The sequence below is a fragment of the Heptranchias perlo genome, chromosome 7 (assembly GCF_035084215.1).
Source record: "Heptranchias perlo isolate sHepPer1 chromosome 7, sHepPer1.hap1, whole genome shotgun sequence".
NCBI lineage: Eukaryota > Metazoa > Chordata > Chondrichthyes > Hexanchiformes > Hexanchidae > Heptranchias > Heptranchias perlo.
Genome location: NC_090331.1, coordinates 32,368,091 through 32,394,804, shown reverse-complemented (window position 1 = coordinate 32,394,804; position 26,714 = coordinate 32,368,091). Strand labels below are relative to the sequence as shown.

The 26,714-nt window shown below is 42.0% G+C and overlaps 2 protein-coding genes across 2 annotated transcripts in view; one reads left to right on the top strand and one right to left on the bottom strand.

Annotated features, from left to right (window-relative positions):
- The window catches only part of gpr39 (G protein-coupled receptor 39), a 55,399-nt gene extending 47,394 nt beyond the window's left edge, over positions 1 to 8,005 (top strand). The window contains exon 2 of the mRNA XM_067986767.1: positions 7,288 to 8,005. Coding sequence (XP_067842868.1) covers positions 7,288 to 7,874 — 587 coding nt within the window. The 3' untranslated portion in view covers positions 7,875 to 8,005. The remainder of the gene's footprint in view (positions 1 to 7,287) is intronic.
- Positions 8,006 to 8,178: 173 nt separating this feature from the next.
- Positions 8,179 to 26,714, bottom strand: part of cd59a (CD59 molecule (CD59 blood group) a) — a 31,078-nt gene continuing 12,542 nt past the window's right edge. Inside the window, exon 3 of the mRNA XM_067986766.1 lies at positions 8,179 to 8,414. Coding sequence (XP_067842867.1) covers positions 8,179 to 8,414 — 236 coding nt within the window. The remainder of the gene's footprint in view (positions 8,415 to 26,714) is intronic.

Here is a 26,714-nt window from a genome sequence, read left to right as displayed (position 1 = left end):
GGTGGTTCCTCGGACTGGGGCTGCGGTTTCGTGTCGGTCTGTCCTCTGGCTTGGCGGGGGGTGGTGGAGGGCAGGGGTTGCCCTATGTGACGCGGTGGCCTCCTGCGTGGGTGAGGGCTCTCCCCCCGTGGAGTGCACCTTGGCACCTGCCACAGGCTGCTGGCTGCAACACGCCTGGTTGGAGAGGGAATGTTTCCCCCAGTGTGTGAAACTCACTGCCTTGAACCTAAAATCCCACACTTCCTCTTTTGACAGCTGCTTCAGCTCATTAAATGACCTCAACAAGCAAGGTAAGTACTCTCAAGTGGAACCCCGCTGGCTTTAATTGCCTGCGGGATTCCCACCAGCGGGGCTTGCGCGCGCAGCCCCGCACGTCAGCGCGGTACCCGGAAGTGGCCTGGATTTCGTCGCGATCCGGTCACGTGACCGGATATTGGGATTTTCGGGGCCCCCCCGCTGGGAACCCGCCGGAAACACGATGCGAAAATCGAGCCCTATTTCTCTGCTTCCCAGATTGCTGTATGTTTTGCTATTTAATTATAATTAACATAAAATCAAAGTATATAAAAATAGTGACTGAATTAATTCAGTGCACCCTGGTCCAATTATCCCTAACCATGATTCCTCTTAAGAACACACTTGATCTTGACTCTCTATGTGGTTGAATTGGGAAAGATGTAGTCTGCAGTGGATAACAGACCATGGTCGAATAGTGAAGATATGAGGTTGGCTCAATTAGCTTTGGGTGGGGTGGGGGGTGATGGCTAGGGGGTCATGAAGTATTTATGTAGAATTCTCTCCCAGGAGATTCAGTAGGTGGAGTGCTGCCCATGATGGAGTAAGTTGTACATGGTCAATGGAAGGAGTAGGTTCGATGGGTCAAGAGACCCTTTCTGAGTCCATACTTTTGTATGTCCTTATAGCCTTTGTGTGGGAACGTGCACAATTGTTGTTCCTAGAAAATATTAAAAACTTTGATTTCTTACAAACTGCTCTTTGTCTCAGCTTAAAAGTGTGCACAGTTCATCTTCAGCTTTCCAGCTATTGATTGCTTCAGTCCAAAATGTTAACTGCAAAACCAAAAAATATTAAATGTTCATACATTATGTAGATCAGTTTGTCAATTAGTTCACTATGTTGTTGCATATTTAAGCACACGCATAGTCTGGGCCTTACTTTGGAGTGAGTGAATACATATTGCAAAGATATACTTCTCAATGGGCTTCAGCTGTAGTCAATTAGACCAAGTAAAGACTCACCCAAAGAAAAAATGAGAGAAGACCATTTCCTTCGCTCTGTTATTTAGGTCCATGTACGTGAAGCATTGTCGTCTTTGTTCTGCTTAGGTACCTACCATATGTCTCTGTTTTCCCCCGGAAATCAAGAATATGTCCCTTCCCTTTTTGAGCATCTTAGAAACTTTATTCATAACTCTGATTGGTACATATTTTCAAAGATGTCATGTAATATTGAGCACAAATGTAAATGTAATTTGAAAAGGATATATATACTGTTTATACACCCTTTCTTCCCAGTGCATGGTGGGTGATGTATGTGTGCACAGAATTTGAGAAGCTGCTAATAGGACGTGCTCCCAAAATGTTTCACTGTACAACCCTGCCTTAGGGGATTGCAGGTTCACCAATTCATTCCACTTGTTTTCACTCTCCCTGCCTGGACATTTTCTAAAGTTATTAAAGCAATTAAAAAAGTATAACAATAAAAGAACGAACAAGGAGCAGTTGTTCAGTCCATCAATCTCACTTTCTCGTTTAGTTGCTCTTTCATGACCACCTATGTTTCTGCAACCATGTACCAAGCCCATATCTTATCTTGCTGGCTGATTCAGGAATCAAGTTTTACTATTGCATGGAGTTCTTATTCAGCTTTAATTCCTGACCAGGAGGTTGTTTAGTTGGTTATAGATGATTGAATATTTAATCTGTAAATTTAATGCAAGTAAATATACAATGTGTAAAGTAATATTTTCCTTTACACATTAAACTGAAAATCTTGTGGCTGAAATTCTGGTCTGGCCCAAGGCACAGCTGGGGTGGATTTCTGGTCAAGGGAGCAGAAATTGGGGTGGAATCAGGTCATGATTGGATTCTGCCCCCTTTTTTTTGGTCCAGCCATTTTCCAGTGCGCGGAGAGGGGGCCATGGGTGGAATATCTTACCTGGAGCCCCCCAATCCGTGTCAAGAGAAGTGTCAAAGGGAGTTCCCAGGCTACTGTGAGAGGTGGTATAAGTCCCACTGAACCCCAGGAAGGGCACCACGCCTTGCAAAAGTAAGGTAATCAATCCCAGAAGGGATTGCACTAGAATTATGGCTCCCATTTGAGCTAAAGATCACTCGGAGCTACTTTTCCTCTGGCCAAGAAGGGCCTCTGGTTGCCTCTAGTGCAGCGGCTGTGTGCCGCTCCTCTTTCCTGATGGTGGTGGGTGCCACTAATGGGCCCTTACAGGTGTAATATGCTCACCCCAAACATACTGATTATCCCGTCCCAAGTATTTAAAATGAGATTGGAGTCCATGCCTGCGGGAAGCTGGGAATTCTGCTCCGCCACTCTTCCAGTGATGTAAAAGATCCCATTTCACTTTTTCAAAGACAAGCAGTGCGTTCTCCTTTTATCCTGGCCAATATTCAACTCTGATCCAACACCATCAAAACAAATTCATCTCACTACTGTTTGGGAGACTTTGCTGTGAGAAAAATGGATGTTGTGTTTGCCTACAAAACAACAGTGACTACACTTCAAAAAGTAATGAATTGGTTGTGAAGAAGTTTGGGATGTCCTGTGGATCTGAAGGACACTATATTAGTACAAGTTTTTTCTTCACTTCTAATATTTGCCCATTGGCTTCAGGTTGCTATTTGTTTGTAATTAGTTGCTTTAGTGTGTAAACCTTTGGTTTGTTCTGTAATATCTACTAATTTGAAGAGAATTGGGTAGTGTACGAGAGATTAGTTAAAACTTATATTGTTACTGTAAGTGAGGTAATTATTATCCCTTACTTAGACATTTCTGCAAGGATAGAATATAGAAAAAATACAGCTTTTGGATCGCAGAGAATAAAAGTCCATTTGTGAGTCAGAAAGATATGGTTCAGGACCCACTCTAGGAATCAAGCATGTAATTTATGATGATATTTCAGTGCAGAATCAAGGGAATGCAGCATTTTTGGAGATGTTGTCCTTCAGATGGTACATTAAACTGAGGTATCGTTTGCCCAGTCTGGTGGTTCAGGTGGATGATAAAGATTTCCTTTTCAAAGAACAGCAGAGTTCACACAATATTCCTGCTCAACATTCTTCCTTTGACCAACACCAAATGGTCAATCATTTCATTGCTGTTTGTAGAGCTTTGTGTGTAAAATGGCTGCTACATTCACCTACTTAAAGTGACTACATGACAGAGTAATTGCAGCATTTGAGACATTTCTGAGCAATGTTGATAACGAGTTATGTAAATGCAGGTTCTTTCTAAAATTATTTTTTATACATGGGAACTAAAGTATTACTATTAAGATTCAAAACCTCAAAACTGTAGCAGTATATCAGGAAAATAAGTTGCAGTTAAAACCGTTGCATGCATGTCACATAATGACAGTATGATTAAATTATATCTGTTAGTTCAAATCTGAAAATAGTTTTAGGTTTCTAATTTTGCAGTGGCAAAATTACAACAGATTAGAAAATTCAAATGTAGTTATTTAAATTTAACATTAAAAATAATTTGGGTGACAGTATGAGTGCTGTTTTGGAGAGGTGATGATTTGATGTTATAAACCAATATTATTTGACCAACTTTCAAGAGGATTTACTGTACTTAATACACATTTATATAATGATTAGTTTTCCTCTTTTCTCCTTAATTTCTTGAATTTTAAATTTTTAAAATAAGATATTAAATCTAAATAAAAACTGGGGGAGGGCAGAAGGAGAGTTGCATCTTTTGGGCAAATTCCAAGGGAGAATTCGATTCAATCTTTATTTTTGATGACATAATGAGAGGAAGAAAGAAAATTGCTATCGATCACATCAGATATTAACTTCAAGTGCATATGGAGTCGAGGACTCAAATTCTGAGATTTTCACAAAAATCATGTTTGTAGAAAAAAATAAGAATGTCCATTTTTAGGTAAAAATCAGAAAATAAACAACAGTAATGCTTCTAAAATCCAGGATTCAACAGAAATGTATTTGCAGATCAAGAACATTGTTAATAAATAGCACTGCAACAGCTTAATTAACATCTTAAACTGAAGAACAGTATGAACTGTTTGTCTCAGATCAAGACAGAACGAACTAACTAGCATTCAGATAGCACCTCATCATGTCCCCAGGATGTCCCAAAGTGCTTTATAACCAATGGACCACTTTTGAAGTGCAGACACTTATTATGTAGACAAACACAACTAATTTGCATGCAGCAAGATCTCACAAATAGCAAATGACCAAAGAGGCAAGGTGTTTTTGGTGGTGTTGGCTGAGGGAAGAATATAAGCCAGGTCATCAGAACACTGTTGGATCTTTTATGTTCCTCTGAGCAGGCAGACTGGCCCTTGGTTTGATGAGTTATCTGAAAGCCAGCACCTCCAACAATGCAACACTCTCCCGTGTTCTCATGTTTGTAGCGGGACTTGAATCCCACAACCTGACTCAGAAGGCAAGAGTGCTAGCCACTGAAACAAGGTCACACTCTATTACCAATTGAGCCAAATTGGTACTCAGTGATTGCTTTTACCATAATTTGAAGCTCTTCCTTTCACAGCCTCTCACTGCCACCTCAATGAACTTTCAGCAGGGACTGTAACTGAACAGAGCTCACACCAGTCTTCTATTCCATTGCTCACCCAGTAGGAGGTGGATCATGGCAGACAGAGTAGGCTGCCTCTAATTGGGCTTCCTCAGCGAGAAAGAAAGGTTTGAGCACTGAGTGGCCTTCTTTATCAGTAGTTTGGTTTACTGCCTTCCATTTATACTGAACTGTGTAATCACATAAATGCGAAGAAAGCACTTAGTGCTTTATTATCAGTCCTTACTACTTAAGTATACTTTAAAAAGCTGCAAATGATTACTTTTTCCTTCTTCCTTCACTTTACTGTACTTCAGTTTTCAAGTGTAATTATGTGTGGAGCTTGTAAAATCCCTGTGTCAAGATGAAAACAAATAAGAATTTTTAACATTGAAATCTTTCTTTGAGGCATACATTTGCATTTGTCTTTGCTAAGACTTCATACTAAAACATCTGGCATCAAATACTTGGTATAACTGTCAGAAAATTCTAAGATTCATTTTCTTTCTTTTTCTGCTACAAAAATGATTCTGGGGTTTTCTCCCTTTAATAACCAAAGAAAGTTAAAATACTGTGTGATTATGATTATCATATGTATGGAATCAAGGAGAGTGTCACAAATGGAATGAAATAAATAATTATTTTAGCATATTTTTATTAATGATTGTATGCCAACCAGATAAAATTTAACAATATGGCAAGTTTTGAAGGCTCTGTGAATTAGCACAACATATGGCAGTATCCTAGAGGCAAATTTCCTTATTTCTCCTCCTTTATTTGAACTACTTTAGGTAAAACCATTATTACAGTATAATAGCAAATTGAACCAAAGAACAAATTGGAGAAATTAATTCCATTTGAATAAATATACAGGTTTAAGGTAAAACATTTAATTAACTGATGTACCATCCTATTTTACTAACAGGCAAAATTATAACAAACAGATACTATCACACTTTCGCTGGCATGCTACTGGTTGTAATTAATAAGTGTGAATGATTCACTGGGCTGTCAGTGAGTTGGATTTCCCATTCACTGCAGTGAATTAGAACCAGTAACATACCATTAAGGGAGTGACAGCCCAGATTTATTATTGCAACTGTGGTATTCTTATTACATGTTTTTTGTTTCTGTTCGCTCTTTTGTATCTCTGCAATTGGATTAATTTAGCAGTTTGAATTTCTTTTTCAAGTCTTAATGTTTAAAATGCTGCTGCTGTTAAGCTGCTATCGAGATGTTATCAAAGCCAATAGAAGTGTTGAAATCAGCTTTAGAACATGTTGCACAGTATAATAACTGCCTCAAGCAGAAATTGTTCATCATCATTGGAGGTAATTATACCATTTCTGAGGAATGATAATAATAGTACAGTTTGTTAGTTACAAAGTTAGTTCACAGGGAAGGTGACAAGACAATTTGTGAGCAGGGTATGGTCAGCTTTGTGAATGAAAATAAAAATCCTATTACAAAATCCTTCATGAAATATTTTGCTTACAATGTGTTGTATATTTCATTAAATATAATAAGTAGGGGAATTGGATGGTACTGTGGATTTGCACAATGTCCTTCGACCTCTGATATCTGGATGAATAAACGTCTGCTCTCTCTGGTAGCTGCTAGGACTATTTAACCTTATTCTACATCTGGTTTACTGTCCCTAACCTGGAATGTTTCATTCCCTAGCACTGACATCCCTCACCTTCAGCAAAACAAAACTTTAAATTTGAAATGGAAAACAGGCCATGAGGAAATGTTACTGCTTCTTTCTTACATGCTTATAGAGAAGCATGATTTGCCTGCAAAGGGGCCTTGCCAATTCAATGTAAGTGAAGCCTGACCATCAAATGGTTTGGGCCTTTCGTGGATGACATCAAGTGGGTGTTATGATTGCTCGACGCACTGCCTGCCCGATGTACACTGAAGACCAAAATTGGGCCTGTGTGTCAAAAACTAAAATATTTTTACACCTAATGAACAAAAATCATTATAGTATAAAGGAAAAATTAGCTTACAGTATATCCGAAACTGACTATTGTTACTATCTATGCTCTTCATTGAATTTCTTCATTTGTTGCTATAATGGCAAGATGGTACTTTAACTGAAATTATTATTCCCCATCTCAATAAAACTACTGCACATCAATAATGTTAAAACTGTTTCACATCAGACTTCACATCGGAGTTTGATCTAGTTGATATTTATTCACGCCACTCTATTAATAAGTCAGTTTTGTTCTTAAAGTACACAATACATAGAAACAGGAGTGAACTATATAATTAACATGTATCTGCAATGCAAGTATTTTCCATGCATTCTCCTTTACACCTTTTCAGTGCCTATGCACAACTTATGCAACTACACTTTTGGCATTATAACTTTAGGGAAGTAGGTCAATGCTTAAATGGCTTGTTTGAAAGTATGCTCTATGAAGATACGTGCTACTGTAAGATATTAGCAGAAATAATTATTTTCCTTTCGTTCTACAGTGCTGATTGTGGTTACCTTGGCTGTATGTTGGACCCCACTTCAAATTCAACGTATCATGGCAGCATCCAAAGCAAAGTCAAATTGGACAGCAGCATATTTCAGAGCCTTTGTAACCCTTATGCCTATCTCAGATACTTTCTTTTATCTCAGCTCAGTATTAAATCCACTTCTGTATAATCTGTCCTCTAAGCAGTTCAGGGCAGTTTTCATGCAGGTACTGCGCTGTAAGCTTTCCATACAACATGTCAACATGCGGACACTAAGAACCCAAGCCAACCCCAAGGGCAGCACCTTATACTCCACAAGTTCATTGCTCCCTGCCTCGCTCAAACACACCTATCCACGCCGGAAAACCGACAAGAATCTTTCGAGTACCATGGTAAAGGACACGGTCGTTGAGCTTGAACCATTGTCACATCGAAACTGTGAACCCAGAACAACAGAGCCAGACTCTGAGTTGACAGAATTTAATCCAGTTTCAGGGACTAGCTTGTGGAAAACTACCTCAGAGCTGCCGTCACCAGAAATAACCTCTGAGCTACATCTAAAACAGCAACCAAATGGAGGCAATGAAACTGAGATATGAAGCTTTTATAAAACATAAATATATCAAACAATAATCACTGAGAAGATTTTCAAAGTGCTCTTAGTGTTTCTTCCAAAAGGCATCTTTACAGTACCATGTAAAATTTCAATAAAGCAACAAAAATGGAAATTGTCTCGGTATTAAGAATGTGGTCTCTATTTTCTTAGATGGCGATTGTCAGTTATTAGTGTTGTAAGCTGTGAACACAACAGCATGTGAAATGTTAGCAGCAAAGCAAGGTAGGAAATTTCAGAACTCCTACACCAGTAATGATTCTTGCCAAAGTTTCCTTCACTTTATGAGTTTATGTTAGAAGAAATGCTGATGTGAGTATTCCAACAGCGACTAAGAGTTTTAGGCTTGCTCTTGAAGACATTGCTGAGTTTCCTCTCCTCCTGGGGCGGGGTCCATTACAGAGCGGAGTGTTACAACAGCTGATGCACACAGATCCCACCTTTCCTGGGGAACAAAATGACTGATAACCTGCAGACGTAATGAGGCAAGATGTAGAAGCAGCGCAAGACTTCCGATACATAACTCCTGCAAATAGAAGAACAGTAATGGTAAGACGGGTTTCAGTTTTATTCAGCTGTACTGTGCATTCTATTATTTGCTCTCTCTAGTACAAAGACAAAATGGGACCGAAAATCTTTGGCCCTTCTGCTATAACTCAGCAGGAGTGTGGCGAATGGGCCGGGAAATAGGTTAGAACATGGCCTGCACTGGGAGTTCCTGCAAGGCCTAGCAAGTGGTGGAGCCTCCTCCTGCCCCTTAAAAGGCTATTGATATAGAGGAGTGCGGCTTGGGACGAGGACTCCCTCCCTACCTTGGCCTCTCCGAGGCCTGGCGCATCTTCATGAGCTGGTACACCATGAAGGGAAAGGCATATCCGCCCTCTTCCTTGGCGGAGGTGGGCTTGGATTGTGCCCTGGACCTTGAAGAGGTAATAAACGTGAAGCGAAATGTTCAGCCCATTTATAAAGGAGACTGATAGGGTAAATGCAAGCATCTTTCTGGGAAGAAGGGTCTCCACCACCCCCACCCTCTCCTGCACTGGACTTTCTGGCCTATGGGAGCAGATGAACATCTAAGATCCACCCTTCGTGGTGCCGGAACCTGCCGCTTTTGTGCAGATTAGGTGACGTCCCATCAATCCCCCATACTCAAGCCTGGTCAGCGGCGGAGGTCAGCAACAGGTACATTCCCAGCGTAATTACAGGATCACATCCCTGAGAGTTTTCAGCCTCAGTGTTTAACATTGCTATCTTTATCAGATTTTTAGCTTTGTAGGTATTCCTCTTATTTGAAATTTAGAAAGAAAATACAGTTTCAAATACGTGGCGGAACTGCTTGATCACATCATCGAATTATGCATTTGAACATAAGTACATGGGAAAATATATCAAAAATTAACCTACCAATCTTGAGATCTGTCATTTAATTGACCAGCTTTTGAAACTGGTTTCCGTCAAATCTCATGGCGAGATTTTCAACTTAATTACTGCAAAACTGCAGTGCAATTATACTACAGACTGCTTTCTGAAGAGTGGACTGCTCAGTGGCCAGACATTTGCTGTTTTTAAGGCCTTTTCTAACTGCACATTCACCTTTAAGGATCTATTCACTTCTGGTGAAGTTACAGCGGTGGAGTGGGAGCAGCTCCGAGGAAATTCCCGGCCCCAAAGTGTGCAAAAATGCAGCAATGGATTTGGAAATTACTAGAAGAGAATCTGAGTGCTGAAAAGATAGGAACAGGAGTAAGCCATTCAGCCCCTTGACCCTGTTCCACCATTCAATTAGATCATGGCTGATCTGTACCTCAACTCCATCTACCTGCCTTGGTTCCATACCCCTTAATAACCTTACCTAACAAAAATCTATCTATCTTTCTCAGTTTTGAAATTTTCAATTGACCCCCAGCCTCAGCAGCCTTTTGAGGGAGAGCGTTCCAGATTTCCACTACCCTTTGTGTGAAGAAGTGCTTCCTAACATCACCCCTGAATGGCCTAGCTCTAATTTTAAGGTTATGCCCCCTTGTTCTCGACTCCCCCAGATAAGATTTATTGCCTTAGGGGGAGGGGGTCTGTAGAATGCTCCTCCCAAGAAAATGTTTATTTTTGATACTTGATACATTTCCGGGTATTTGGCACCTACTCATTCTGCCTTTCCAACCTAAATTTATCCTGGAAAGGCTACAGCTATTTTAAATATGAAGATAATCGTGTGGACTTCAGTACAACTTTGCAGGGTCCAGTTCCTTTCATTAGGCAGGTGACCCCAGATACATCATGTTAATTTGTGAACAGAAATCTTTTACAACATAGATTTCCAATAATCTCAGCTGGCAGTCCATTCTACATTCAAAAGGCAAACCTGCCTCACTATCACATCTGTCCCTATCCTGGATCTAAGGGCAGGAGGGTACACCGATTCAACTATGTTAAATAAATAACTTTTACTTTTCAACAACTTTCAGAGGAATAGGGGAGAGTCAATATCACTGAAAGAAAACCTTAGAATCGAGTTCTGATGAAGGGTCACACTCAAATATTAACCTATCTTTCTCTTTTACAAGTTGATCAATAGATTGTGCATTACAAATGTTTACTATTTGTAAAACCTGAGAACAGGAAGTTAGAAAATACTGTTGGTAATAGCAAATTCTTAAAATATTTCTCTAGCATTCCCCTGTCTGCTAATTTAACTAAGCCTTTAACCAGTTTAAAATAAAATGCCCAATCTGCTTGGTTGACAGGCAGGAATCCAGCTCTCTGACTGATCCGATTGGTTGATAGAATCAAACTTTTATTGTGAAACACTGACAAACTGACACATAGGCCGAAACATCGTTTAAAAAGCTGACGGTTGACATACAATTAAATGTTTGCTTTAACACTAACACAGCAGGCCAGCCAGTTAAGCAGAAGAAGCCATAATCCTCATAATCGGTTGTGAACCACAATTAGGAGGTATTTACAGCTTAAGTCGAGCTGGGGAAGCCAAAGCAAATGTTGACTTTGCAAAATTTCTGACCACTGGAGCACACCAGAGTTCGGAAAGCCAGGTTTACAGATCTCCCAAAAGTTTGTTGTCCTTCTGAAAGGTAGAGCAGCAACACAGTGTATGGGATTGATCTTACCTGCCCAAAGTGCCTGGTGCAGCAGGCAAAGGAGAAATTGGCAGAAAGTGTACATGCTATCTCATACACTGACAAGGAACTAAGAAAAGATCAGGACGATGTCACACCTTAAGAAATTTGCCATGGTAAGTCAACAATACTGATTTATATGATAAGCATGTACGCAAAAGTAATCTCCGGAAAGTAATACTGGAAAATGCTAAGCAGTAAGACTAGGTTATCCAGCTTCACTACTGCCATAATACAACTAGGGCAAGGGATACTTTGTATGAATGGGGACAGTTGGGATGTATGCTGTAGTTACAGTTGGGATGTATGCTGTAGTTACAAGTAACCTGTGTGCACAGCAATAATTCTTAGAAGCTTCACACACTTTGCAGAAGGCAATATGCCCAGAAGCTGTGCATATGTAGAACATTATCATTGCTTCATGTATTTTCAATACCTTTACTGTTAGGAACATAGGAACAGGAGTAGGCCCTGCAGCCCCTTGAATTGGTTCCGCCATTCTATTAGATTGTGACTGATCCGTACCTCAACTCCATTTACCCGCCTTTGTTCCATATCCCTTAGTACCCTTACCTAACAAAAATCTATCGATCTCAGTCTTGAAAATTTTAATTGATCCAGTATCCACAGATGGCTTTTGGGGAGAGAGTTCCAGATTTCCACTACCCTTTGCTTGAAAATATGCTTTTTGATTTCACTCCATAAGTGGCCTCTCTCTAATTTTAAGATGATGCCCTCTTATTCTGGATTCGCCCACCAGAGGGAATAGTTTCTCTGTATCGACTCTATCAAATCCCTTTATCATTTTAAAGACCTCGATTAGATCACCCCTCAACCTTTTCAACTCAATGGAATACAAGCCAAATTTATGCAACCTATCCTCATAATTTAACCCTTTAAGCACTAGTATCATTCTGCTAAATCTGCACTATACCACATCCAAGGTCAATATACCTTTCCTGCAGTCCAGTGCACAAAACTGAACACAGTACTCTAGATGGGGTCTGTCCAATGCTTTGTATAACTGAAGCATAATTTCCTCACTTTTGAATTACAACCAACTTGAGATAAAGGTCAACATTCCATTCGCCTTTTTGATTATTTTTGTACCTGTGCTCTAGCTTTTAGTTTATGTACATGGACATCTAAATCCCCTTTGCTCCTCCACAGTTTCTAGTCTCTCACCATTAAGAAAATATTCTGAATTGTTTCTCTCAGATCCAAAGTGGATGACCTCACACTTCCCCACGTTAAACTCCATCTGCCATAATTTTGCCCACTTAGTCTGTCTAGAATCATAGAAAGGTTACAGAACGGAAGGAGGCCATTCGGCCTATCGAGTCCCCGCTGGCAAGATCAATCAGTCCCACTCCCCTGCTCTTTCCTTGTAGCGCTGCAAATTTTTTCATTTCAAGTACTTATCCAATTCTCTTTTGAAGAACAAGATTGAATCTGCCTCCACCACTCCCTCAGGCAGTGCATTCCAGATCCTAACCACTCGCTGTGTAAAAAAAGTTTTTCCTCATGTCACCTTTGGTTCTTTTACCAATCACCTTAAATCTATGTCCTCTGGTCCTTGACCCTTCCGCCAATGGGAACAGTTTCTCATGATTTTGAATACCTCTATCAAATCTCCTCGCAATCGTCTCCGTTCCAAAGAGAACAACCCCAGCTTCTCCAGTCTATCCATGTAACTAAAGTCCCTCATCCCTGGAATCATTCTAGTAAATCTCCTCTGCACCATCTCTAAGCTCTTCACATCTTTCCTGATGTGCAGTGCCCAGAAGTGGACACAATACTCCAGTTGTGGCCAAACCAGTGTTTTATAAAGGTTCATCATGATTTCCATACTTTTGTACCCTATGCCTCTATTTATAAAGCCCAGGATCCCACATTTTTAACCACTTACTCAACCTGCCCTGCCACCTTCAACAATTTGTGCACATAAACCCCCAGATCTCTCTGTTCCTGTACCCCTTTTAGAGTTGTGCCCTCTAGTTTATATTGCCTCTCCTCATTCTTCCTATGCCCCTTTCTAACTTCCTGCTCCCATCAACTCAACTTATTGTGCTTTCTAACTTAGTGTCATTTGGAAACACTATTATTCCACCTAAAGTTATTAATATACAGTGAAAAGCTGAGGCTTCAGTACAGATCCCTGGGGAACATCACTTGTCACATCCCACCAGAGAACATACTCTGTCTCCTACCCCCCAACCAATTACCAACCCAGGTCACAAGGTTACCTCTAATACCATGCACTCTCATTTTTGCTAATAATCTCTTGTGCGGAACTTTATCAAATGTCTTCTTGAAGTCCGTATAGACAACATCCATAGACACTCCCCTATCCGCCATGCTAGTGACCTCCTCAAAAAATTCAACTAGGTTAGACAGACATGACCGACCCTTCACAAATTCATTATGATACTCTTTGATTAGCCGATACTTATCCAAGTGCTCAGTCTGGGGGTTAAATTGGGCCGTGTAGCTCCTGTTTTATGTGCTCCGTGGCCACCAAAGACTCGAAAATGTGATGGGAAGTGCACAGGATGACATCTTGGTAAAAGGGTTTGCGCATGCACGGCTAACAACCGCCAGCAGCATGTAGAGCAGGGAGGTGATGACACGAGTTAGTGTGCAACGCTGATTTGAAGGCACTGCTGCTATTTTGCAAATGCACACTCCAGCCAACGCCCTGTCTTAACCTCACACAGCTGAACACGATGTTAAATAGCATGAAGGACCCTCCCACCAGTTTAAAGGGATCATGAAGTACTTACAGGTTAGTTGCTGGATTATTTCTTCTGGCTGCTGGTGCAATTGTACATGTTTTTTGGGGTTTCCCATACTTGGCTAAAGTTTTAAGATTCTACTGGGAGTGGTCTGCCTGGTCTTGCAGTACTTTTAATGGCATTTAAAATATTGTACTGAAAAAAATTGCTTCCAGACATGGGTGGCCTGGTAGGGCTTCCTCTGGGAATTGAATATGATTGGGTGAATAAAAAGAGAGCAGGACAAGCTGCTAGAAGATAAAGGAGGAGGAGGGGGAGCAGGCCCTCAGCAGGAGACCATATCTGCAGAGAGTCTTCAGAGAGCAATTCTCTTACCTCAACTTTAGGACGACCAGTGAATCAGACATCTTCGGTTCACAAAAAAGGTCATGACTGAAATCTGTAACTGCTGCAGCCTCACAGCAAGGCAAGGGCAGCATTGCCTGTGGCTGTCAAGGTGACCATGGCTCTTAATTTTTATGCCTCTTACTCCGTTCAGGCTGCTCCTGGAGAAATAAGCAACACTTCGCAGTTTGCAGTGCGCTGCCATGTAAGGGAGGTCACTGAGGCTCTCTTATTCAATGAAAAACACATTCATCTCATTCCCTCGTGCCAGAGGCAAGCAGGAGGAGCAAGATGAGGTTTTGCTCAGATTGCAGGCTTCCCCAGGGTGCAGGGTGCCATTAACTGCATGCACATTGCCTTGCAATTCCTCATCTGAACTCCCTACCTAACAGCACTGTGGGAGAACCTTCACCACGTGGACTGCAGCAGTTCAAAAAGGCGGCTCATCACTACCTTCTCAAGGGCAATTAGGGATGGGCAATAAATGCTGGCCTTGCCAGCGACACCCACATCCCATGAACAAATGAAAAAAATAAATGCTCCTTGACAATCTGCACAGGCTTTCTGACAGGCTTTCCAGTGCATCAAGCATTTAGTTGTGTACGCCCACCAGGCTTCTTCTGTAGCCTGGCCCATCAAAGTCCTCATCTGAATCCTCTGCAGCAGAACTAGTGGGCAATCTCGCCCTCCAGCGAGCTGGCATCTGCGGCATCCATTTCCCTCGCCCTGGCCCTTGCGCCCAGTATCTCACCACGTGCAGATCCCTCCTCTATCCTAGCTTCTAAAGTACACGCAGTGTCAGTCTCTGAGCTGGTGGCTGCAAGTGTAAGATCGAGTGACGGTATCTCTTGATCATCATTGTCTTCTTCCTCTGCCTCCTCTGATTGGGAACGTTCCAGTTCTTGGGTATCTGAAATGAAAAAAGGACAATGGTTGGGTTATGGTGAGGGGAGAGGAGAAAGTAAGAAGTATTTGCTTACACCATCAGCAGCTTGTGAGTCAGAAAAGATTGTGGGATGAGGGAGAAGTGGGAAGAGAGAAGGAGGATTAGGTATGTAGAGACCCTCATCATCGATCCCTCCAGTGGCCACAGCCGCAGCAATGCCCCTTCCCATGATGGCCATCATTGTCTCCTCCATAGGGGTTAAAACGTGTAGGCACGCTTGTCCTCCTCCAGTTGTTTGTTGCTGCCTCCTGTTATGCGCCACCTTCTCCTGCTAGAGGGATGTATCTAACTGAGTGTCCTGCAAGATATTTGGGTGATGTGGCTGTCATGGTTGAATAGCTGCCAGTGTCTGTGAGCTGTGAGTATGAGGCTTGCAACAGTGCTAAGTGTGTGAGGGTGAGGTAAACTATATGAATTGAAGGGTTAAGTACTGATTGATAGAAATTTTTGGTAGGTGGGTGATGGGGGTGTAGTGAATTGAGCAGTTGATGAGGCTGGTGGTGCAGTTGGTAGAATATGCCATTTGAAGATTGAACTCACTCACCTTGACAACTCATGTCAGATCATTGAACTTCTTCCTACACTGCATCCATGTTCTTGGAGCTATACTCCTGGCATTAACCTCTGCCACTACTTCCTCCCACTGCCTCCTGAGCATATGTCTGGAGGGCCTCCTGCCCTACTGTGGATATAGGATGTCTCTTCTTCTCTCCACCCCTTGCACCAAGGCTTCCGGTGCATTATCATAAAACCTTGGTGCATGCTCTCTCCCAGGTTGAGACATCTTCACACAGTGTCTTCCAAAGCAATCCACTTCCTGACACCAATTCCATTAGCAACAGTGCTCCTCCCCTTTAAGAGGTGCAGGCTGCCTTTAAGTAGTGACAGCCACTCATGATATCAGGCCCCCTGCTGATGTGTGCAGCCAATGAACAGTGCAGATAGTGCTGGCTGCACACAGCAATCATGTAAAACAGCAGGCAGCACAAATTTAATGCGCTGCCTGCAGCGCAATGGGCAGGCGCAGGTTAATGACGTACCTTGATCCCCATGAACAGGCGCAGGTTAATGACGTACTGTGATCCATGCTCGTTTTCGGGGGTTATCCAATTTAACCCCCAATGTCTCTGATGATAGATCCCAATAACTTCCTCACAATTGATCTTAAAAAGGCAGGTCTATAGTTACTTGGTTTCTCCCTCCCTTCTTAAATAATAGTGACGTTTGCAATTTTCCAATCCAAAGACCTATTTCCTGAAACTAGAGAACTTTGAAAAGGATGAGTAATATCTCCACTGCATTCTGAGCATGTGGAACTCCAGTGGCATCTTCAGTGGAGCTCTCAGTAGCACAGATTGTAGGCATAGTACGAGCAGCTCATGAATGCTCAATCCAGTGCTACAGAGGCCTTGTGCTCAAATCTTAATAATGCTTTCTTAGCCAGCTAGAAGATGACATGGACACTTTAAGGGAGAGATTCAAAGTCTTCATAGCTGCCCACTGTTCATTTCAGTAAACAAACTGTGGGAGTGCCTCACAACAGTGGAATGTCTGAAGTAGAAACAAGTAATGCAGCTAGGTCTTAATCCCATCAGAGCATCAAGTCTCTATATGCAAATGGCAGTAGAAGTGCCAGAAAGTGAGCTGGACCAGAGGGTTATGATAACAATGGATATGGCTGATTCACATGCTGGGCCCTCATCGTGCCCATCACAAGGAATTCTACAGACACCAGAATCCCAGCAGTCTGTCAGCGTAACTCCGAAGCTAGTTAGCACACTTCCCCCTGCCGCACAGGAATCACTTAGTAGATTAGCTGTCACACATCAAAAGCAAAGCACAAGCAAAAAGGGAGACACCATGGTAAACTACACCAACAGCTTTCACACACAACACAATAATAAATTCAATAAACTTAACCTGATCATTTTGCAAAATATTTATTTGTAATTATTTTTAATACAACAGTGCAGCAAAAGATGATAACAAGTGGTCTTTGAGGAACTGCACAGTGTAGAAGATGATGGTTTGGGCAACATTAATTTGCAGATGTAGACTGCAGTTTTAAGAAATTCTGTAGTTCTGGCATACTTTGGCAGGATCGTGAATAAGTGACTAATGCACTGGTTCAGTAATTAATTTCTTGTTGTCACTTTCATTATATTGCTCTGCCATGGCTTTGGTATCCTATTCTTCAACCTGCATGGGGAGCCCTCTTTTGTGGGGTGAAGTTATGAACCATGCAGCAGACAACAACTATTTGTGAAACTCTTGGAAACTAGATTGTAAGGATTTCCCCACCCCCTCCCACCCCTATTTGGTTGAGAATGGTGCAAGTACTGCTCTCAGATCCACAATGTTTCTGCTTATATATGATGTGGAGATGCCGGTGATGGACTGGGGTTAACAATTGTAAACAATTTTACAACACCAAGTTATAGTCCAACGATTTTATTTTTAATCCCACAAGCTTTCGGGGGCTTTCCCCTTCCTCAGGCGGTGTGGAAGCTGCTTATATAGTGTGAGCTTCATTGTGCCTATACTCTGCTCCTGTCCATGGTTGACACACTGGTAACTGCAGAGGATAGCTTCAGTTTCTCAGGAGCCTTCCTTCCTTAATAAGGCTGGTGCAGATGACGCTTTAAAATGAAGGCATCAGGGGAGCTCTGAGCCACTTGTTAAGTTTCTAATAATGTTCTTAAGGAGCTGGAAACTGCTAAAAATTTGCTAATACATCTCTCAAGTATGTTTTTCTCCACTTGGCTTGGCTGATTGTATGAGAGACCCTAAGTACCCGGAAGGCCCTGCACTCACCCAGTCAACCCTCCTGTTTTTTTGCAAATAAAACATTGCATCTGTATTTAAAAGTTTTGTTTGTGAGATTTTTCTTTGCTGTTCATTTGATAAGTCTTGTAACCAGTTCTAATATTCCCTGATGTCTGAAACAGGTTAGCAATTTCTTAAAACTACATCACATATCTCAAGAGCCATCATGTGTTAGCTGTAGTTTTTACATTGTAGTACTGAGATCATGTATTTCAGTTGTACTCAGACTGGCAATTGGTTAAAACCTTGGGCCTTGTTCCAGTTCAGACATAAGCAAACCTTTTCTCATTCAAGTGGCCTGATGACCAGGTCCCATATGATCTGAAATTTGTGCCTTTCACTTTGTCTTGAGAATTAATGTAGCTGCAATTTAACAATGAATCCTGATTTCATGATGTTACTGTAATTTATGTAGCATTCTCACTACATCTTCAGTCTCTCAAAAGATAGAAAATATCACGTTAAATCAGTTACACACAAGTGAAAACAACTAATCCAATTTACTCACAATTAAATAGCTTACAACAACAGATATTAGGCACATGCAGCACAATAAGTTTATATAAATGACCAGAAAAAGTCCACAAAGGGTTAACTTAGGTATTTTTTTAAAAGTTTTTTGATGGCAACATCAGCAAAACAATATTTATTTTCCATCATTCATTGCCCCAAGGGTAAACCATATAGTGTGGGACAAGAATCATATTTAGGCCAGACCAGGTAGGGTTAACAGGTTCCCTGTCATTTCCTGAAGTGCATTAGTGAATCAATTGAGTTTTTATAACATTCCAACAACTTTCATAGTCATTTTTTTCCCCCACTAGCAGGACACAAATAAGCAAATTTATTGAATTCACGTTTATAATTTATCATGGTGGGATTTGAACAGACACCACTGGGTTACTAGACTAATACCATAACCATTCGATTGTCATACCCAACTAGAGGCAATGACCTTGATGAGATCTTGGAAAATTAGAACAGCACCCTGCTACTCTAATGAGGGGATTTAGAGGACCTTAATGAGCTGAAGTTTAAAGTGTGCAAACACATTTAGTCCCCAACAATAATGTTGGCCATTATTATGTAATTGCTCCCCTCTGGGATTGATTACCTTTCTTCTCAGCGGGCATAGCTTTCACTGGGCCCAATGAGGGCTTTCTAACCAGAATTGCTAGGGCAGCCCACACAACACCCACCCATCCACAAGCTGGTTAGTTTAACAGTGTCTGTCGACGTTAGCATCTGCCAGGGCTGAATTTAGGCCACACTCGGGGCTGATTTTACACAGTCCCATATTCCTGCTTGATGCCCACATGAATCCACTTTTTTTGCTTTCTCTCCACAAACTTTTATACTTCTTCATTAAGTAATTATCCAGTACCATTTCTGAATGCTGTATTCGATTTAACATTGATCGTTACTTGTGAAACAACATTCCACATTCTAAAAACACTTTGCAATGAAAGAATTTCTTCTAACCTCCCATTTATATATTTAAAAATTATCTTGAGATCATGGCCTGTGTCTTCAATTTACCTATCACTGAAAATGATCTATATTTTAACAGTGTGGTTTCCACTAGGCAGGTAGGGTTAAAAATCACCCTTTAGTCTTGACTCACCATGTACAATGCCAGATGAGATTGACTAGTAATATCTTACATCTGTGCACTTCCTGTCAATGTTTTCCATTACCAATTCATATGTTTATACTTATAATGGAAACTGCCTCTGTAAATTCATCATACAATAATTATACCCTCCCTCCAGTGGAGGCACTGCAATATCACCACTGGCCACAGGATGTAGTCACAGTATGACAAGTTTATATAGGAAGTTTCGATTCTAAATGTGGAATTTATAATAGAAATTTAAAAATAAGGACAGAAGCAATTACTTTAAAAATGGGGACTGAATCTGTGCACCTTGGTCCAATTATCGCCTGTCTCTAATCCTGCTTTACCTGATCTGAACAGAGATCCCTCAGGCCCCCCAATAGCCATAGGCTGCAGAACATTTATTTACCACCACCCTTTGTCTTATGTCACGGGTCCTGATTTCTGATATAACACTTTATCAAATGCTTTCTGGAAGTCAATACAACATCTATTCAGAATATACTTTCACTGATTTTATCAAAAAATTCTATCAGATTAGTCAGGCATAACCTACCCTTCACAAATCCATGTTTACTATCTCGGATCAATAAATGACCTAAGTATTCATTTGTTTTATCTCTAATTATGGTCTCTAGTTATTCTACTACTATTGATGTACAGTTAACAAGTTGATAGTTGTTTGACGTATCTTTTTTCCCCCTTTTTGAATAGAAAGGGTGTAACATTTCCTACACTTCAGTCCTTTGGTTCCCAGCTCTAATGAATTTTGAAAAGTCAAGGTTAGTCCTGCTGCTATTTCTTCTCTCACTGTTCAGGGGTGCATACCAACTGGCCTTATTTTGACCACACACTTTTATCTTATGCCAATTTACTTAAGCATAGTTAAAGTCATTATTACAAATGTGTTACTAGTTGAAATTGCCTACAAGTGTCATCCTCAATTCCGTACACATTACTTAGTGGTCTATAATGTACTCTCATTTTTATTTCTTAACTCTGGGCAGACAGTGTTTTATATGAGTATCACCATCCATAAAAGGTTTCCTATCCATGGCTGATTTTCATGTGTGGTTATGTTGGGCACACAGAGGAAGAAACCTGGGCAGCTCTCTGCCATCTGACAACTTCCAGGATTTTCTTTCAGAAGTGTTGCTGGGCGTATAATATGTCTGCCCAAATACGGGCAGGTGTATTAAAACAGGACGCAAATGATGGGATGACATACTACAACATATTTCCTGTCATTTGCATGCTAGCACCACCAGTCGCAAGGGACACCAGTATGTTCTGACATTGCTATGGACAGCAAAGTGAAATCAGCTATTATGTCTAAATAATAAGGCCATCTCTCCTCCCTTTTTTTCACCTCTTATTTTCTCCTGGAAATTTTGTAGCCATTTATGTTTAATTCCAGTCTTGTTCCAGCTGAAATCATGTTTCTGTCAAGGCTACATCATCATATGCCTCCATTCTAATCAGTGCTTTTACTTTCCGAACTTCTTTTCTAAAGCTTCGTTCTTACAAAGGAAAATGCTGCGAACTGACATATTTATACTGCTCAGTGCTCTTTTCTCTTCTACATTCCTTCACCTAAATGCCTTACATATCTTTGCACTGTAAAATTATATGACAACTTCCAACCCCTCCGGAGGTTCCTGCACTATCTCTACATGAGACCTCTTTTCTCCCCACTGGAAGGCTGCCCACATCCCCTGCCTCTGCCTCTGCCTCACTTCACAACCATTTGGCCCATAATGCCTGTGCTAGCTCTTTGAAAGAGCTATCCAATTAGGTCCATTCCCCTGCTCTTTCCCCATAGCCCTATAATTTTTTTCCCTTAAGTATTTATCCAACTTCCTTTGGAAAGTTACTATTGAATCTGCTACCACCATTGAGTACAAAAGTATGGAAAGCATGATAAGCCTTTATAAAACACTGGTTTGGTCACAACTGGAGGATTGTGTCCACTTCTGGGCATCACACTTTAGGAAAGATGTGAAGGCATTAGAGAGGGTGCAGAAGAGATTTACTAGAATGATTCCAGGGATGAGGGACTTTAATTATGTGGATAGACTGGAGAAGCTGGGGTTGATCTCCTTGGAACAGAGACGGTTGCAAGGAGATTTGATAGAGGTATTCAAAATCATGAAGGGTCTAGATAGAGTAGATAGAGAAACTGTTCCCATTGGCAGAAAGGTCAAGGACCAGAGGACATAGATTTAAGGTGATTGGCAAAAGAACCAAAAGGTGACATGAGGAAAAACTTTTTTTTTTAAACACGGTGAGTGGTTAGGATCTGGAATGCACTGCCCGAGGGGGTGGTGGAGGCAGATTCAATCATAGCCTTCAAAAGGGAACTGGATAAGTACTTGAAAGGAAAAAAATTGCAGGGCTACAGGGAAAGGGCAGGGGAGTGGGACTAGCTGGATTTCTCTTGCATAGAGCTGGCACGAACTCGATGGGCCAAATGGCCTCTTTCAGTTCTGTAACCTTTCTATGATTCTATAAGAAAAGGGGCAGGAGTAAGCCATACGAGCCTGCTCCACCATTTAATAAGATCATGGCTGATCTTCGACCTCAACTCCACTTTCCGGTCCAATCCCCATATCCCTTGATTCCCTTAAAGTCCAAAAATCTATTGATCTTAGTCTTGAATATACTCAACGACTGAGCATCCACAGCCCCCTGAGGTAGAGAATTCCAAAGATTCACAACCCTCTGAACAAATTTCTCCTCATCTCAGTCCTAAATTGCCCACCCCTTATCCTGAGACTATGACCCCCTAGTTCTAGACTCTCCCGCCAGGGAAAACAGCCTCTCCACATCGACCCTGTCAAGCCCTCTAAGAATTTTGTACATTTTAATGAGATCACCTCTTATTCTTTTAAACTGCAGAGAATACAGGCCCATTTGTCTCAATCTCTCCTCATGGGACAACCCTTTCATCCCAGGAATCAATCTAGTGAATCTTCATTGCACCACCTCTATGGCAAGTATATCCTTCCTTAGGTAAGGAGACCAAAACTATACAGTACTCCAGGTGTGGTCTCACCAAAGCCATGTACAATTGTAGCAAGACTGCCTTACTCTTGTACTCCAACCCCTTTGCAATAAAGACCAACATACCATTTGCTTTCCTAATTGCTTGCTGTACCTGCATGTTAACTTTCTGTGTTTCGTATACAAGGACACACAAATCTTCCTGAACATCAACATTTAATAGTTTCTCACCATTTAAAAAATGTTTTGTTTTTCTATTCTTCCTACCAAAGTGAATAACCTCACATTTCCCCACATTATACTCCATCTGCCACCTTCTTGCCCACTTACTTAACCTGTCTATATCCCTTTGTGGACTGTGTCCTCCTCACAGCTTACTTTCTCACCTAGCTTAGTATCATCAGAAAACTAGCATACATTACAGTCGGTCCCATCATCTAAGTCATTAATATAGACTGTAAATAGCTGAGACCCAAATGAGGTCAAAATCCTGGAACTCCACACCTAACAGCACCGTGGGAGAACCTTCACCACACGGTCTGCAGCAGTTCAAGAAGGCGGCTCACCACCACCTTCTCAAGGGCAATTAGGGATGGGCAATAAATGCTGGTCTTGTCAGCGACGCCCACATCCCATGAACGAATATAAAAAAGCACTGATCCTTGCAGCACCCCATTAGTTACAGCCTGCCAACCTGAAAATGACCCATTTATTCCCACTCTCTGTTTTTTGTCCATTAACAAATCCTCTATTCATGCTAATATAATACCCCCAACCCCATGAGCTCTTGTTATGGGGTGACACCTCTAAGAACCTTTCCTCCTGTGCAGACTGCTTTCTACTGTTTTTGAACCTCGATAACTTTGAGCTTAAATGAGTCTACCTGTTATCCTTGACAATAATGGTTTTCAGAAACTCCCACATCATGCATGTTCTGCATAACATTGATTGTACTGTCCTGTCCTAATAAATAAACTCATAGGACTCGGAGACTCAACTAACTCAAAGTAGTTGGAAGCCAACTACATTTCAATGCCAAGCTCCAATTCAAGCCAAGCCCCCTCTATTCACTCAGCTGCTTTCTTCCTCTGCTAATCTCTCACAACTCAATTGCCTCTTGTTTCTATAGCTTATCTGAATCCACCAAAAACAACAGAATCCATTCAAAAACACATTGGCCCCGATTTTACACCCCCTCCCTCCACTGGCAGGAAAGGGGTAAGTGACGGGTTAAAATGGACCAAATGTAGTTACCGGCCCCAAGTCACTCCGATCCCATCCGGCGGCATTTTAATGATAGCGAGTTTCTTCAGGGACAAGGCTCTTGCTGCAGATAAGCGGAATCCTCATAAATACTCTGTAAAGCGAGGTTCAGTAATGCAATTAAGATCCCGATGTAATGTTAACATCAAAACACGGAATACAGGTAAGCCCACCAGGGCAACTCCACTTAACAGGCTGCCGGATTTAAAGACGCCACGACCTACACCAACTCAGATTAGATGCAGGTGCTGGTCATTTTGGATTGTGAGCATGTTGTTATTGTGTATTGTGTTGGATTTCTGCACTTTTTCCTGCATCCCTACCCAACTGCAGCCAGAAAAACTAAGCATGGCCCCTGCTTTAACTGCACTGTACTGGGTGGAGGAGAAGGAGGAAGAAGAAAGAAAAGCAGCAGCAAGTACAGCAGCATCAGAGGACTCAGAAGAAGCAAGAGCTGCAAGAGGGTCTCTGAGAAGACAGCAAACGGAGGCCTTACCCACCTCACCAGGTATATAGGCCAAGGGTCATCTTCCTGGACCTGTCTGAGCAGTAGTGCTCCAGGCGGCTGAGATAGTCCAAGCAGGTAGTCGCTGACCTCTGCAGCTTCCTGGAAGAAGACCTGCTGCCTGGTGGACTGGGCAGTAAAAGTAAACACCGGCTTCAACTTTTGTGCCTCCTGATCCTTCCAGGCTGCTACGGGTGACATCTCGAGGGTATCGCAGTCACCTGCCCACAAGTACATCAGGCAGGTCACACATGCACTATGTGCCAGGGCAAGCCAATACATCTCTTTTGGGACAGATGAAAACAGCCAGAATGAGAGAGCCTGCGCTGCTACGGCTGGCTTTCCCAGAGTGCAGAGCATGATTGACTGCACACATGTAGCCATCAGGGCACATCATGACCAGCCAGGAGCTTTTATCAACCTGAAAGGGTTTCATTCAATGTATATGATTACAAGAAGAGGTTCATGCAAGTCTGTACCCACTACACAGGAAGCTGTCTAGATGCTTTCATTTTAAAGCACTCCAATATCCCCTCACTCTTCTAAACTGGGGGTGATCTAGAGGATGGCTGCTTGCAGACAAGGACTACCCCCTTCTACTGCAATTGACGGCACTCATTCAACACCCCACCACTACTGAGCAGAACAAATATAATAACAGCCATGCCACCACAAGGTGGGTCATTGAACAGGCCATCAGAATCCTCAAGCTAAGAGTTCGATGCCTTAACAGGTCCAGGACTCCCTGCAACATTCTCCAGCTAGAGTCTCACGAATCACTGTGGCATGCTGCGTTCTCTTCTGTAAAAAATCAGTGGCTAGTGTAGACGTGTGGTGCTTCTGGATGTAGTGCACAAGGTGAAAGACAAAAGATGGAAGATGGTATGAGAGTGTGGGCGCTATGAGTGTGAATTGAGAAGAAGTGATGGGAGGATGTGCAGGTTAAGCAATTGATAGCAGATGAGAAGAGGATAGCGTGAGTGGCAGCAATGAAAGGAGGAAGCAAGATGTTAGTGTGTGTTAGGAGTGAGGATGTGAGGTGGTACATTGTGCCCTTGTGATTGGTGTGAGCAAAGTGATGGAGGGGTGGGGATTAGTGTGAATAGTGGAGGAGGGAGGAGAGGGACTGTGAGCAGGGGCACTACAAGAGATGGGTAAAGGAGAAGCTGTACTCACCGTTCCTGACCTAGTGTGATGATTAAATCTTTTCCGGCACTGGATCCAGGACTGCTGGGTGATGCTCACAGTGCTCACTTCTTGTGCCACCTCCAGCCATGCTTTCTTACTGAGAGTGCTGGGCTTCTTCTTTCCACTTCTGGGGAATAGGACATCCCTCCTGGCTCTCATGGCTGACAGCAGTACCTCCAGGGAGGTGTTAGAGAACCTAGGGGTCACCTTCTCTCTCTTGACTGACATCCTAAAACTTTCACAGCTCCCGGTAACAACTTCAACCATATTTCCCTTCAGTGAATGCAGCCTCTCTTTAAGAGGTGCATTCAGGCTTTAAACACTGGCTGGGCATCCCAGTGGAAATTGCGTCATGCAAGGAATTGGAAGGCCTTCCACTGACTCAACGGGCTGGCCAGCCGCCAATCTTATGGAACTGAAGCGGGCTTCGATGTCACTCTTGCTTCTGGGTGCACCACCTGCAGCATGGCTCACGTGCACTGTTCCCGCCCTCCTGTTAAAATCGAGGCCATTGTTTTTCATTGTAGCAGTGACAAAGCATGCAGGTATCAATGCACCTGAATAAAATATGCAGTGCAAAAGGAATAACAGTTTTGCTTTGCCTTTTTTCCAATTGTTTTCTAGCACTGTGGAATCATCATGCAACAAGGCACAAAGGAGAACAGCAAGCAAATGGTATGTTAGCCTTTATTGCTAGTGGGTTGTAGTATAAGGAGGTCTTGCTGCAATTATATAGGATTCTGGTGAGGCCACACCTGGAGTACTGTGTACAGTTTTGGTCTCCTTACCTAAGGAAGGATATACTTGCCTTAGAGGAGGTTCAACGAAGGTTCACTAGATTGACTTCTGGGGTGAGAGGATTGTCCGATGAGGAGAGATTGAGTAGAATCTATATTCTCTGGAGTTTAGAAGAATGAAAGGTGATCTCATTGAAACGTATAAAATTCTTAGAGGGCTTGACAGGGTAGATGCTTAGAGGCTGTTTCTCCTGGCTGGAGAGTCTAGAACTAAGGGTCATAGTCTCTAGATAAAAGGTCAGCCATTTAGGACCGAAATGAGGAAAAATTTCTTCACTCAGAGGGTTGTGAGTTGTTGAGTAAATTCAAGACTGAAATCAATAGATTTTTGGACACTAAGGGAATCAAGGGATATGGGGATCGAGTAAGAAAGTGGAGTTGAGATAGAAGATCAGCCATGATCGTATTGAATGGTGGAGCAGGCTCG